At 43.8% G+C, this 16,417-nt stretch overlaps 1 protein-coding gene across 1 annotated transcript in view; it reads left to right on the top strand.

The window, feature by feature from the left end:
• DNAH2 (dynein axonemal heavy chain 2) overlaps positions 1-16,417 on the top strand; it is a 204,084-nt gene that overhangs the window by 72,706 nt on the left and 114,961 nt on the right. The window contains exons 22-24 of the mRNA XM_038768829.1: positions 5,731-5,887; positions 8,862-9,036; positions 11,899-12,062. Coding sequence (XP_038624757.1) covers positions 5,731-5,887; positions 8,862-9,036; positions 11,899-12,062 — 496 coding nt within the window. The remainder of the gene's footprint in view (positions 1-5,730; positions 5,888-8,861; positions 9,037-11,898; positions 12,063-16,417) is intronic.

The raw sequence follows: 16,417 nt of genomic DNA on the forward strand, positions 1-16,417 counted from the left end.
TAAATGCCATTATTATTATTATTGTAACCTCCCCAGCGCTTCGAACAGTGCTTGGCACAGAGTAAGCGCTTCATAAATGCCATTATTATTATTATTGTAACCTCCCCAGCGCTTCGAACAGTGCTTTGCACATAGTAAGCGCTTAATAAATGCCATTATTATTATTATTATTGTAACCTCCCCAGCGCTTCGAACAGTGCTTTGCACAGAGTAAGCGCTTAATAAATGCCATTGTTATTATTATTGTAACCTCCCCAGCGCTTCGAACAGTGCTTGGCACAGAGTAAGCGCTTAATAAATGCCATTATTATTATTATTATTGTAACCTCCCCAGCGCTTCGAACGGTGCTTGGCACAGAGTAAGCGCTTAATAAATGCCATTATTATTATTATTGTAACCTCCCCAGCGCTTCGAACAGTGCTTTGCACAGAGTAAGCGCTTAATAAATGCCATTAATATTATTATTATTATAACCTCCCCAGCGCTTCGAACGGTGCTTGGCACAGAGTAAGCGCTTAATAAATGCCATTATTATTATTATTGTAACCTCCCCAGCGCTTCGAACAGTGCTTTGCACAGAGTAAGCCCTTAATAAATGCCATTATTATTATTATTGTAACTTCCCCAGCGCTTCGAACAGTGCTTGGCACAGAGTAAGCGCTTAATAAATGCCATTATTATTACTATTGTAACCTCCCCAGCGCTTCGAACAGTGCTTGGCACAGAGTAAGCGCTTAATAAATGCCATTATTATTATTATTGTAACCTCCCCAGCGCTTCGAACGGTGCTTTGCACATAGTAAGCGCTTAATAAATGCCATTATTATTATTATTGTAACCTCCCCAGCGCTTCGAACAGTGCTTGGCACAGAGTAAGCGCTTAATAAATGCCATTATTATTATTATTGTAACCTCCCCAGCGCTTCGAACAGTGCTTTGCACAGAGTAAGCGCTTAATAAATGCCATCATTATTATTATTATTGTAACCTCCCCAGCGCTTCGAACAGTGCTTTGCACAGAGTAAGTGCTTAATAAATGCCATTATTATTATTATTGTAACCTCCCCAGCGCTTCGAACAGTGCTTTGCACATAGTAAGCGTTTAATAAATGCCATTGTTATTATTATTTTAACCTCCCCAGCGCTTCGAACAGTGCTTGGCACATAGTAAGCGCTTCGTAAATGCCATTATTATTATTATTGTAACCTCCCCAGCGCTTCGAACAGTGCTTGACACAGAGTAAGCGCTTAATAAATGCCATTATTATTACTATTGTAACCTCCCCAGCGCTTCGAACAGTGCTTGGCACAGAGTAAGCGCTTAATAAATGCCATTATTATTATTATTGTAACCTCCCCAGCGCTTCGAACAGTGCTTGGCACATAGTAAGCGCTTAATAAATGCCATTATTATTATTATTATTGTAACCTCCCCAGCGCTTCGAACAGTGCTTTGCACAGAGTAAGCCCTTAATAAATGCCGTTATTATTATTATTGTAACCTCCCCAGCGCTTCGAACAGTGCTTGGCACAGAGTAAGCGCTTAATAAATGCCATTATTATTACTATTGTAACCTCCCCAGCGCTTCGAACAGTGCTTGGCATAGAGTAAGCGCTTAATAAATGCCATTATTATTATTATTTTAACCTCCCCAGCACTTTGAACAGTGCTTGGCACAGAGTAAGCGCTTAATAAATGCCATTATTATTATTATTATAACCTCCCCAGCGCTTCGAGCAGTGCTTTGCACAGAGTAAGCGCTTAATAAATGCCATTATTATTATTATTGTAACCTCCCCAGCACTTCGAACAGTGCTTTGCACAGAGTAAGCGCTTAATAAATGCCATCATTATTATTATTATTGTAACCTCCCCAGCGCTTCGAACGGTGCTTGGCACAGAGTAAGCGCTTAATAAATGCCATTATTATTATTATTGTAACCTCCCCAGCGCTTCGAACAGTGCTTTGCACAGAGTAAGCGCTTAATAAATGCCATTATTATTATTATTATTGTAACCTCCCCAGCGCTTCGAACGGTGCTTGGCACAGAGTAAGCGCTTAATAAATGCCATTATTATTATTATTGTAACCTCCCCAGCGCTTCGAACAGTGCTTTGCACAGAGTAAGCCCTTAATAAATGCCATTATTATTATTATTGTAACTTCCCCAGCGCTTCGAACAGTGCTTGGCACAGAGTAAGCGCTTAATAAATGCCATTATTATTACTATTGTAACCTCCCCAGCGCTTCGAACAGTGCTTGGCACAGAGTAAGCGCTTAATAAATGCCATTATTATTATTATTGTAACCTCCCCAGCGCTTCGAACGGTGCTTTGCACATAGTAAGCGCTTAATAAATGCCATTATTATTATTATTGTAACCTCCCCAGCGCTTCGAACAGTGCTTGGCACAGAGTAAGCGCTTAATAAATGCCATTATTATTATTATTGTAACCTCCCCAGCGCTTCGAACAGTGCTTTGCACAGAGTAAGCGCTTAATAAATGCCATCATTATTATTATTATTGTAACCTCCCCAGCGCTTCGAACAGTGCTTTGCACAGAGTAAGCGCTTAATAAATGCCATTATTATTATTATTGTAACCTCCCCAGCGCTTCGAACAGTGCTTTGCACATAGTAAGCGTTTAATAAATGCCATTGTTATTATTATTTTAACCTCCCCAGCGCTTCGAACAGTGCTTGGCACATAGTAAGCGCTTCGTAAATGCCATTATTATTATTATTGTAACCTCCCCAGCGCTTCGAACAGTGCTTGGCACAGAGTAAGCGCTTAATAAATGCCATTATTATTACTATTGTAACCTCCCCAGCGCTTCGAACAGTGCTTGGCACAGAGTAAGCGCTTAATAAATGCCATTATTATTATTATTGTAACCTCCCCAGCGCTTCGAACAGTGCTTGGCACATAGTAAGCGCTTAATAAATGCCATTATTATTATTATTATTGTAACCTCCCCAGCGCTTCGAACAGTGCTTTGCACAGAGTAAGCCCTTAATAAATGCCGTTATTATTATTATTGTAACCTCCCCAGCGCTTCGAACAGTGCTTGGCACAGAGTAAGCGCTTAATAAATGCCATTATTATTACTATTGTAACCTCCCCAGCGCTTCGAACAGTGCTTGGCATAGAGTAAGCGCTTAATAAATGCCATTATTATTATTATTTTAACCTCCCCAGCACTTTGAACAGTGCTTGGCACAGAGTAAGCGCTTAATAAATGCCATTATTATTATTATTATAACCTCCCCAGCGCTTCGAGCAGTGCTTTGCACAGAGTAAGCGCTTAATAAATGCCATTATTATTATTATTGTAACCTCCCCAGCACTTCGAACAGTGCTTTGCACAGAGTAAGCGCTTAATAAATGCCATCATTATTATTATTATTGTAACCTCCCCAGCGCTTCGAACAGTGCTTGGCACAGAGTAAGTGCTTAATAAATGCCATTATTATTATTATTGTAACCTCCCCAGCGCTTTGAACAGTGCTTTGCACATAGTAAGCGTTTAATAAATGCCATTGTTATTATTATTTTAACCTCCCCAGCGCTTCGAACAGTGCTTGGCACATAGTAAGCGCTTCGTAAATGCCATTATTATTATTATTGTAACCTCCCCAGCGCTTCGAACAGTGCTTGGCACAGAGTAAGCGCTTAATAAACGCCATTATTATTATTATTGTAACCTCCCCAGCGCTTCGAACAGTGCTTTGCACAGAGTAAGCGCTTAATAAATGCCATTATTATTATTATTGTAACCTCCCCAGCGCTTCAAACAGTGCTTTGCACAGAGTAAGCGCTTAATAAACGCCATTATTATTATTATTGTAACCTCCCCAGCGCTTCGAACAGTGCTTGGCACAGAGTAAGCGCTTAATAAACGCCATTATTATTATTATTGTAACCTCCCCAGCGCTTCGAACAGTGCTTTGCACATAGTAAGCGTTTAATAAATGCCATTGTTATTATTATTTTAACCTCCCCAGCGCTTCGAACAGTGCTTTGCACATAGTAAGCGCTTCATAAATGCCATTATTATTATAATTATTGTAACCTCCCCAGCGCTTAGAACAGTGCTTGGCACATAGTAAGCGCTTAATAAATGCCATTATTATTATTATTATTGTAACCTCCCCAGCGCTTCGAACAGTGCTTGGCACAGAGTAAGCGTTTAATAAATGCCATTGTTATTATTATTTTAACCTCCCCAGCACTTTGAACAGTGCTTGGCACAGAGTAAGCGCTTAATAAACGCCATTATTATTATTATTGGAACCTCCCCAGTGCTTCGAACAGTGCTTTGCACATAGTAAGCGTTTAATAAATGCCATTGTTATTATTATTTTAACCTCCCCAGCGCTTCGAACAGTGCTTGGCACATAGTAAGCGTTTAATAAATGCCATTGTTATTATTATTGTAACCTCCCCAGCGCTTTGAACAGTGCGTGGCACATAGTAAGCGCTTCATAAATGCCATTATTATTATTATTATTGTAACCTCCCCAGCGCTTCGAACAGTGCTTTGCACATAGTAAGCACTTAATAAATGCCATTATTATTATTATTGTAACCTCCCCAACGCTTCAAACAGTGCTTGGCACAGAGTAAGCGCTTAATAAATGCCATCATTATTATTATTATTGTAACCTCCCCAGCGCTTCGAACAGTGCTTTGCACATAGTAAGTGCTTAATAAATGCCATTATTATTATTATTGTAACCTCCCCAGTGCTTAGAACAGTGCTTTGCACATAGTAAGCGTTTAATAAATGCCATTGTTATTATTATTTTAACCTCCCCAGCGCTTCGAACAGTGCTTGGCACATAGTAAGCGCTTCGTAAATGCCATTATTATTATTATTGTAACCTCCCCAGCGCTTCGAACAGTGCTTTGCACAGAGTAAGCGCTTAATAAATGCCATTGTTATTATTATTTTAACCTCCCCAGCGCTTCGAACAGTGCTTGGCACAGAGTAAGCGCTTAATAAATGCCATTATTATTATTATTATTGTAACCTCCCCAGCGCTTCGAACGGTGCTTGGCACAGAGTAAGCGCTTAATAAATGCCATTATTATTATTATTATAACCTCCCCAGCGCTTCGAACGGTGCTTTGCACAGAGTAAGTGCTTAATAAATGCCATTATTATTATTATTGTAACCTCCCCAGCGCTTCGAACAGTGCTTGGCACAGAGTAAGCGCTTAATAAATGCCATTATTATTATTATTATAACCTCCCCAGCGCTTCGAACAGTGCTTTGCACAGAGTAAGCGCTTAATAAAGGCCATTATCATTATTATTATTGTAACCTCCCCAGCGCTTCGAACAGTGCTTTGCACAGAGTAAGCGCTTAATAAATGCCATCATTATTATTATTATTGTAACCTCCCCAGCGCTTCGAACAGTGCTTTGCACAGAGTAAGTGCTTAATAAATGCCATTGTTATTATTATTTTAACCTCCCCAGCGCTTCGAACAGTGCTTTGCAGATAGCAAGCGTTTAATAAATGCCATTGTTATTATTATTGTAACCTCCCCAGCGCTTCGAACAGTGCTTGGCACAGAGTAAGCGCTTAATAAATGCCATTATTATTATTATTATTGTAACCTCCCCAGCGCTTCGAACGGTGCTTGACACAGAGTAAGCGCTTAATAAATGCCAAGCGGGGCGGAGGCCGCTCCCCGACGTCCTTTCTCCGGGATCCTAGGATCAGCCGCCCGCCGCAGACGCTGGAGGAGTTGGGGGTCAGCCTGCAGCTGATGGACACCCTGCAGCGTGACCTGCCCACCATGGAGGCCCAGATCCCCCCGCTGCACGAGCAGTACATCATCCTCGACAAGTACGAAGTCCCCGTGGACGAGACCGTAAGTCTGCCCACCCTGCGGGCCGGGGAGCACAGGGTGGCATGGGCCCCGGCTTCCCTGTCAATCAATCGTATTTATTGAGCGCTTACTATTCATTCATTCATTCAATCGTATTTATGGAGCACTTACTGTGTGCAGAGCACTGTACGAAGCGCTTGGGAAGTCCAAGTTGGCAACACGTAGAGACGGTCTCGACCCAACAGCGGGCGCACAGTCTGGAAGGGGGAGACAGAGAACGAAATAAAACATATTAACAAAATAAAATAGAATAAATCTGTACAAGTAAAATAAGTAAATAAATAGGTACAAACATATATGCATATATACAGACATAAATATTTTGAGCGCTTACTGTGTGCAGAGCACTGTACGAAGCGCTTGGGAAGTCCAAGTTGGCAACACATAGAGACAGTCTTGACCCAACAGCGGGCGCACAGTCTGGAAGGGGGAGACAGAGAACGAAATAAAACATATTAACAAAATAAAATAGAATAAATCTGTACAAGTAAAATAAGTAAGTAAATAGGTACAAACATATATGCATATATACATACATAAATATTTTGAGCGCTTACTGTGTGCAGAGCACTGTACGAAGCGCTTGGGAAGTCCAAGTTGGCAACACGTAGAGACGGTCTCGACCCAACAGCGGGCGCACAGTCTGGAAGGGGGAGACAGAGAACGAAATAAAACATATTAACAAAATAAAATAGAATAAATCTGTACAAGTAAAATAAGTAAATAAATAGGTACAAACATATATGCATATATACAGACATAAATATTTTGAGCGCTTACTGTGTGCAGAGCACTGTACGAAGCGCTTGGGAAGTCCAAGTTGGCAACACGTAGAGACGGTCTCGACCCAACAGCGGGCGCACAGTCTAGAAGGGGGAGACAGAGAACGAAATAAAACATATTAACAAAATAAAATAGAATAAATCTGTACAAGTAAAATAAGTAAGTAAATATGTACAAACATATATGCATATATACAGACATAAATATTTTGAGCGCTTACTGTGTGCAGAGCACTGTACGAAGCGCTTGGGAAGTCCAAGTTGGCAACACATAGAGACGGTCTTGACCCAACAGCGGGCGCACAGTCTAGAAGGGGGAGACAGAGAACGAAATAAAACATATTAACAAAATAAAATAGAATAAGTCTGTACAAGTAAAATAAGTAAGTAAATATGTACAAACATATATGCATATATACAGACATAAATATTTTGAGCGCTTACTGTGTGCAGAGCACTGTACGAAGCGCTTGGGAAGTCCAAGTTGGCAACACATAGAGACGGTCTCGACCCAACAGCGGGCGCACAGTCTAGAAGGGGGAGACAGAGAACGAAATAAAACATATTAACAAAATAAAATAGAATAAGTCTGTACAAGTAAAATAAGTAAATAAATAGGTACAAACATATATGCATATATACATATTTTAAGCGCTTACTGTATGTGCCCTGGCCCCGGAGAGAAGCGGCGTGGCCCCATCTTACCTCCTTCCCTTCCCCACAGCACCTGTATATATGGATATATATATTCATTACTCTATTTATTTATTTATTTATTTTACCTGTACCTATCTAGTCTATTTATTTTATTTTGTTAGCATGTTCGGTTCTGTTCTCTGTCTTCCCCCTTTTAGACTGTGAGCCCACTGTTGGGTAGGGACTGGCTCTATATGTTGCCAAGCGCTTAGTACGGTGCTCTGCACACAGTATGCGCTCAGTAAATACGATTGATTGATTGATTGATTATTACTCTATTTATTTATTTTACCTGTACATATCTATTCTATTTATTTTATTTTGTTAGCATGTTTGGTTCTGTTCTCTGTCTCCCCCTTTTAGACTGTGAGCCCACTGTTGGGTAGGGACTGTCTCTCTATGTTGCCAAGTGCTTAGTACAGTGCTCTGCACACAGTATGCGCTCAGTAAATGCAATTGATTGATTGATTGATTATTACTCTATTTATTTATTTATTTATTTATTTTACTTGTACCTATCTATTCTATTTATTTTATTTTTGTTAGCATGTTTGGTTCTGTTCTCTGTCTCCCCCTTTTAGACTGTGAGCCCACTGTTGGGTAGGGACTGGCTCTATATGTTGCCAAGTGCTTAGTACAGTGCTCTGCACACAGTATGCGCTCAGTAAATACGATTGATTGATTGATTGATTATTACTCTATGTATTTATTTATTTATTTTACCTGTACCTATCTATTCTATTTATTTTATTTTTGTCAGTATGTTTGGTTTTGTTCTCTGTCTCCCCCTTTTAGACTGTGAGCCCACTGTTGGGTAGGGACTATCTCTATATGTTGCCAACTTGTACTTCCCAAGCGTTTAGTACAGTGCTCTGCACACAGTATGCGCTCAGTAAATATGATTGATTGATTGATTAGTGGATAGAGCCCGGGCTTGGAAGTCCGAAGGATCTGGGCTCTAGTCCCGGCTCCACCGCCTGTCTGCTTTGGGCAAGTCACTTCCCTTCTCTGTGCCTCAGTTCCCTCCTCTGTCTGGGAAGGCCTCCTGGAGGAGGTGAGCTCTCAGCAGGGCCAACAGTGGGCTCACAGTCTAGAAGGGGGAGGCGGAGAACAAAACCAAACATATTAACAAAATAAAATAAATAGAACAGATATGTACAAGTAAAATAAATAGAGTAATAAATACGTCCAAACTTATATCCATATATACAGGTGTTGTGGGGAAGGGAAGGAGGTAAGGTGGGGGGGATGGAGAGGGGGAGGAGGGGGAGAGGAAGGACCCATTATTATTATCATTATTGCTATTATTAGGTGAGAGCAGGAGGAGGGGAGGACTGGCCTTTTCCTGCCCTGGCAGGGCGCTGACTAATCAATCAATCAATCAATCGTATTTAGTGAGCGCTTACTATGTGCAGAGCACTGTACTAAGCGCTTAGCACTGTACTAAGACTAAGCTCCCCCTTCCCCCCGATCACCAGGTGCTCCAGAAGCTGGATTCCTTGGATCGGGAATGGCTGGCCTTCCAACAGTGCCTCCTGGACAGCGAGCAGATGCTCAAACGGCACAAGGAGAAGTTCAAGACTGGCCTCATCCACTTGGCCGATGACTTCAAAAAGAAAGCCCATTCCCTCCTGGAGGACTTCGACTCCAAAGGTACTCCGCGCACGGGACTCCTGCATTGATTGATTGATTGATTGATTCATTCATTCATTCAATGGTATTTATTGAGCGCTTGCTGTGCGCAGAGCACTGGACTAAGCGTGATTCATTCAATCGTATTTATTGAGCGCTTGCTGTGCACGGAGCACTGGACTAAGCACTTGGGAAGTCCAAGTTGGCAACATGGAGAGGCGGTCCCTACCCAACAGCGGGCTCACAGTCTAGAAAGGGGAGACAGACAACAAAACCAAACATATTAACAAAAGAAAATAATAATAATAATGTTGGCATTTGTTAAGCGCTTACTGTGTGCAAAGCACTGTTCTAAGCGCTGGTGGGGATACAAAGTGATCAGGTTGTCCCATGTGGGGCTCACGGTCTTAATCCCCATTTTACAGATGAGGTAACTGAGGCTCAGAGACGTTAAGTAACTTGCCCAAGGTCACACTCACAGTCTTAATCCCCGTTTTACAGATGAGGTAACTGAGGCTCAGAGAAGTTAAGTAACTTGCCCAAGGTCACACTCACAGTCTTAATCCCCGTTTTACAGATGAGGTAGCTAAGGCTCAGAGAAGTTAAGTAACTTGCCCAAGGTCACACTCACAGTCTGAATCCCCATTTTACAGATGAGGTAACTGAAGCTCAGAGAAGTTAAGTAACTTGCCCAAGGTCACACTCACAGTCTTAATCCCCGTTTTACAGATGAGGTAACTGAGGCTCAGAGAAGTTAAGTAACTTGCCCAAGGTCACACTCACAGTCTTAATCCCCGTTTTACAGATGAGGTAACTGAGGCTCAGAGAAGTTAAGTAACTTGCCCAAGGTCACACTCACAGTCTTAATCCCCGTTTTACAGATGAGGTAGCTGAGGCTCAGAGAAGTTAAGTAACTTGCCCAAGGTCACACTCACAGTCTGAATCCCCATTTTACAGATGAGGTAACTGAGGCTCAGAGAAGTTAAGTAACTTGCCCAAGGTCACACTCACAGTCTGAATCCCCGTTTTACAGATGAGGTAACTGAGGCTCAGAGAAATTAAGTAACTTGCCCAAGGTCACACTCACAGTCTTAATCCCTGTTTTACAGATGAGGTAACTGAAGCTCAGAGAAGTTAAGTAACTTGCCCCAGGTCGCACAGCAGACATGGGGCGGAGCCAGGATTCGACCCCATGACCTCTGACTCCAAAGCCCGGGCTCTTTCCACTGAGCCACGCTGCTTCTCGATTTATAAATAAATAATAGAATAAATATGTACAAATAAAATAAGGGGCGGGGGGGTGTTCTGACACCCTCCCCAACCCCGGGGCCCGGAGAAGGGGGGTCAAGGGGAAAGACAGTGTGGACTAGTGGATAGAGCCCGGGCCTCGGAGTCAGAGGACCTGGGTTCAAATCCCGGCTCTGCCACAGGCCCCTTCCCCAGTGCTTAGAACAGCGTTGGACCCATAGTAAGCACTTTAACAAATACCATAATCAGTGAATGAATGAATGAATGAATGAATCAATCATCCGGCTCCCTTCACTCATTATCATCATCATCATCAATTGTATTTATTGAGCGCTTACTGTGTGCAGAGCACTGTACTAAGCGCTTGGGAAGTACCCACCCCACCCCCTGGTAGGCCCCTTCCCTAGCGCTCAGAACAATGTTTGACCCATAGTAAGAGTTTAAGTGCCATAATCAGTGAATAATAATAATAATAATAATAATAATGGCATTTATTAAGCGCTTGCTATGTGCAAAGCACTATTCTAAGCGCTGGGGAAGATTACAAAGTGATCAGGTTGTCCCACGGGGGGCTCACAGTCTTCATCCCCCTTTTACAGATGAGGGAACTGAGGCTCAGAGAAGTTAAATGAATTGCCGAAGGTCACACAGCAGACATGTGGTGAAGCTGGGATTCGAACCCATAACCTCTGACTCCAAAGCCCGAGCTCCTTCCACTGAGCCACGCTGCTTCTCCATGAATGAATGAATGAATCACTCAATCAATCGATCGATCATCCGGCTCTTCTGTGCCCCTGCCACCCTTGCAGGCCCCTTCCCCAGTGCTTAGAACAGTGCTTGACCCGTATTAAGTGCTTAGAGAAGCAGCGCGGCTCAGTGGAAAGAGCCCGGGCTTCTGAGTCAGAGGTCATGGGTTCAAATCCCGGCTCCGCCAACTGTCAGCTGTGTGACTTTGGGCAAGTCACTTCTCTGCGCCTCAGTTCCCTCATCTGTAAAAAGGGGATGAAGACCGTGAGCCCCCCGTGGGACAACCTGATCACCTCGTAACCTCCCCAGCGCTTAGAACAGTGCTTTGCGCATAGTAAGCACTTACTAAATCATCATCACCGTCATCAATCATATTTATTGAGCGCTTCCTGTGTGCAGAGCACTGTACTAAGCGCTTGGGAAGTACAAATTGGCGACATATAGAGACAGTCCCTACCCAACAGTGGGCTCACAGTCTAAAAGGGGGAGAATGCCATTATTATTATTGTTATTGTTATTAGCAAGTCCCATAACTGATGAACAGATTTTAGACTGTGAGCCCACTGTTGGGGAGGGACTGTCTCTATATGTTGCCAATTTGTACTTCCCAAGCGCTTAGTACAGTGCTCTGCACATAGTAAGCGCTCAATAAATACGATTGATGATGATGATGATGAACAGATTTTAGACTGTGAGCCCACTGTTGGGGAGGGACTGTCTCTATATGTTGCCAATTTGTACTTCCCAAGCGCTTAGTACAGTGCTCTGCACATAGTAAGCGCTCAGTAAATACGATTGATGATGATGATGAGCAGATCACTCAATCACTCACCCCGCCCTCCCCGGCCTGGCCCGGCCCGCTCTCTTCCCGCCGCCCCGGCCCGGCAGGCCCGTTCACCAGCGCGGTGGGCTTCGAGGTGGCCCTGGAACAGATCTGGACCATGCGGCAGACGCTCAACTCCATGAAGGAGGAGGAGAGCACCCTACGCTCCAACCTCGGCATCTTCAAGATCGACCAGCCCATCTCCAAGGACCTGCAGAACCTGGAGAAGGTGGGCCCCGGGGCCGGGGGAGCCGCGCCGGGCGGGAGTGGGGTTGACCGGTGCAGTGGGGAGAAGCGGCGAGGCCTAGAGGAAGGAGCCCAGGCCCGAGAGTTGAAATAATAATAATAATAATAATAATAATAATAATGACGGCATTTATTAAGTGCTTACTATGAGCAGAGCACTTGTTCTAATGGAAGGAGCCCAGGCCCGAGAGTCGGAATAATAATAATAATAATGACGGCATTTATTAAGCGCTTACTATGTGCAGAGCACTTGTTCTAAGCGCTGGAACACCAACGGACTGCTAGGTTGATCTAGAGCAAAAGGAAGCAGAGTAAATAAGCAAAAATACGGAAACCGAACGCAGTAATAATAATAATAATAATAATGGCATTTGTTAAGCGCTTACTATGTGCAAAGCACTGTTCTAAGCACTGGGGGGGGATGCAAGGTGATCAAGTTGTCCCACGTGGGGCTCACAGTCTTAATCTCCATTTTACAGGTGGAGTAACTGAGGCTCAGAGAAGTTAAGTGACTTGCCCAAGGCCACACAGCAGACATGTGGCAGAGGCGGGATTCGAACCCATGACCTCTGACTCCAAAGCCCGTGCTCTTTCCACTGAGCCAATGATTGGTAGGGGGAAAAGGCAGTTTTCCCATCACTGCGCTCCCTTTTGCCATCTTTTAAATCACTCAATTTTATATTTGCACTTGGATGGAGTTTTCCCGGCAACTGCTAACGCCATCCGCATTCTGGATGGTCAGTTCACTCATGACCAGGTGAAATTCCGGTTCTAATCCTGGCTCCGCCGCTCGTCTGCTGGGTGGCCTGGGGCAAGTTCCTTCAGTTCTCTGGGCCTCAGTGACCTCATCTGTAAAATAGGGAGCCGCGCTGGGCGGGAGTGGGGTTGACTGGTGCAGTGGGGAGAAGCGGCGAGGCCTAGTGGAAGGAGCCCAGGCCCGAGAGTCGGAATAATAATAATAATAATAATGGCATTTATTAAGCGCTTACTATGTGCAGAGCACTTGTTCTAAGCGCTGGAACACCAACGGACTGCTAGGTTGATCTAGAGCAAAAGGAAGCAGAGTAAATAAGCAAAAATACGGAAACCGAACGCAGTAATAATAATAATAGTAATAATAATGGCATTTGTTAAGCGCTTACTATGTGCAAAGCACTGTTCTAAGCGCTGGGGGGGATACAAGGTGATCAAGTTGTCCCACATGGGGCTCACAGTCTTAATCTCCATTTTACAGATGGAGTAACTGAGGCTCAGAGAAGTTAAGTGACTTGCCCAAGGCCACACAGCAGACATGTGGCAGAGGCGGGATTCGAACCCATGACCTCTGACTCCAAAGCCCGGGCTCTTTCCACTGAGCCAATGATTGGTAGGGGGAAAAGGCAGTTTTCCCATCACTGCGCTCCCTTTTGCCATCTTTTAAATCACTCAATTTTATATTTGCACTTGGATGGAGTTTTCCCGGCAACCGCTGACGCCGTCCGCATCCTGGATGGTCAGTTCACTCGTGACCAGGTGAAATTCCGGTTCTAATCCTGGCTCCGCCGCTCGTCTGCTGGGTGGCCTGGGGCAAGTTCCTTCAGTTCTCTGGGCCTCAGTGACCTCATCTGTAAAATAGGGAGCCGCGCTGGGCGGGAGTGGGGTTGACCGGTGCAGTGGGGAGAAGCGGCGAGGCCTAGTGGAAGGAGCCCAGCCCCGAGAGTCGGAATAATAATAATAATAATAATAATGGCATTTATTAAGCGCTTACTATGTGCAGAGCACTTGTTCTAAGCGCTGGAACACCAACGGACTGCTAGGTTGATCTAGAGCAAAAGGAAGCAGAGTAAATAAGCAAAAATACGGAAACCGAACGCAGTAATAATAATAATAATAATAATAATGGCATTTGTTAAGCGCTTACTATGTGCAAAGCACTGTTCTAAGCGCTGGGGGGGATACAAGGTGATCAAGTTGTCCCACATGGGGCTCACAGTCTTAATCTCCATTTTACAGATGGAGTAACTGAGGCTCAGAGAAGTTAAGTGACTTGCCCAAGGTCACACAGCGGACATGTGGCAGAGGCGGGATTCGAACCCATGACCTCTGACTCCAAAGCCCGGGCTCTTTCCACTGAGCCAATGATTGGTAGGGGGAAAAGGCAGTTTTCCCATCACTGGGCTCCCTTTTGCGATCTTTTAAATCACTCAATTTTATATTTGCACTTGGTTGGAGTTTTCCCGGCAACCGCTGACGCCGTCCGCATCCTGGATGGTCAGTTCACTCGTGACCAGGTGAAATTCCGGTTCTAATCCTGGCTCCGCCGCTCCTCTGCTGGGTGGCCTGGGGGAAGTTGCTTCAGTTCTCTGGGCCTCAGTGACCTCATCTGTAAAATGGGAATCAATCAATCAAGCAATCAATCGTATTTATTGAGCGCTTATATGTTTGTACATATTTGTTACTCTATTTATTTATTTATTTTACTTGTACATATTTATTCTATTTATTTTATTTCGTTAGTATGTTTGGTTTTGTTCTCTGTCTCCCCCTTTTAGACTGTGAGCCCACTGTTGGGTAGGGACTGGCTCTAGAGGTTGCCAACTTGGACTTCCCAAGCGCTTAGTCCAGTGCTCTGCACACAGTAAGCGCTCAATAAATACGATTGATGATGATGATGATGATGATGATGATGCTCTGCACACAGTAAGCACTCAATAAATACGATTCTTGATGATGATGATGATGCTCTGCACACAGTAAGCGCTCAATAAATACGATTGATGATGATGATGATGATGATGATGCAGAGCACTGTACTAAGCGCTTGGGAAGTCCAAGTTGGCAACATATAAAGACAGTCGCTACCCAACAGTGGGCTCACAGTCTAAAATTAAGACTGGGAGCCCTTTGTGGGTCGGGGACTACGTCCAACCTGGTTACCTTGGATCTACTCCAGTGCTTAGAACAGTGCTTGGAACATAGTAAGCGCTTTACCAGTATTATTATTATTATTATTAATCAATCAAACAATCAATCGTATTTATTGAGCGCTTACCGTGTGCAGAAGGGGGGGAACCAACCCCCTTCCCACACCCAACCTCTGGTTTGGACCCCGGCCTGATCTGACGGGTCTAGACGAACTCTCAGACCCACCCGGGGACGGTCACGGGGCCACCCCCCGCAGAAACGCAGGCCGACGGCCGGAGCAGGGAGACAGTAAGTGGGCCGTCCTCATTCTGGTCAATCCCCCGATCAGTGGGATGGATTGAGCGCTCACCGCGTGCAGAGCACCGGCCTGAGGACTTGGGTGAGGACGATGAAACAGAGTCGGTAGGTGAGAGCCCATCGATCAGCGGGACTGATTGAGCGCTCACCGCGTGCAGAGCACCGGCCTGAGGACTTGGGTGAGGACGATAAAACAGAGTCGGTAGGTGAGAGCCCATCGATCAGTGGCATCTATTGAGCGCTCACTGTGTGCAGAGCACCGGACAGAGAGCTTGGGAGAGGGCAATACAGCAGAATTGGTAGGCGAGGGCTAATCAACCGTCAGTCAATCCATGGGATTTATGGAGCGCTTACTGTGTGCAGGCACTGGATCAAGTGCTTGGGGAGCAAAATCCAACAGAGTTGGATATATGTATATATGTACATATATGATATATATATGATATATATATATGTATATATATATATATATATAAGTCATATTTATGGAGCGCTTACTGTGTGCAGGCACTGGATTAAGTGCTTGGGGAGCAAAATCCAACAGAGTTGGATATATGTATATATGTACATCTATGATATATATATATATGATATATGATATATATATATATATAAGTCATATTTATGGAGCGCTTACTGTGTGCAGGCACTGGATTAAGTGCTTGGGGAGCAAAATCCAACAGAGTTGGATATATGTATATATGTACATATATGATATATATATATGATATATGATATATATATATATATCAATCATATTTATGGAGCGCTTACTGTGTGCAGGCACTGGATTAAGTGCTTGGGGAGCAAAATCCAACAGAGTTGGATATATGTATATATGTACATATATATATATATATATCAATCAATCATATTTATGGAGTGCTTACTGTGTGCAGGCACTGGATTAAGTGCTTGGGGAGCAAAATCCAACAGAGTTGGATATATGTATACATGTACATATATGTATATATATCAATCAATCGTATTTATTGAGCGCTTACCGTGTGCAGAGCACTGTACTAAGCGCTTGGGAAGTACAAGTTGGCAACATACAGAGACGGTCCCTACCCAACAGTGGGCTCACAGTCTGGAAGGGGGAGATGGAGAACAGAGTAATAAATATGTGTATATGTA

The sequence above is a fragment of the Tachyglossus aculeatus genome, chromosome Y4 (assembly GCF_015852505.1).
Source record: "Tachyglossus aculeatus isolate mTacAcu1 chromosome Y4, mTacAcu1.pri, whole genome shotgun sequence".
NCBI lineage: Eukaryota > Metazoa > Chordata > Mammalia > Monotremata > Tachyglossidae > Tachyglossus > Tachyglossus aculeatus.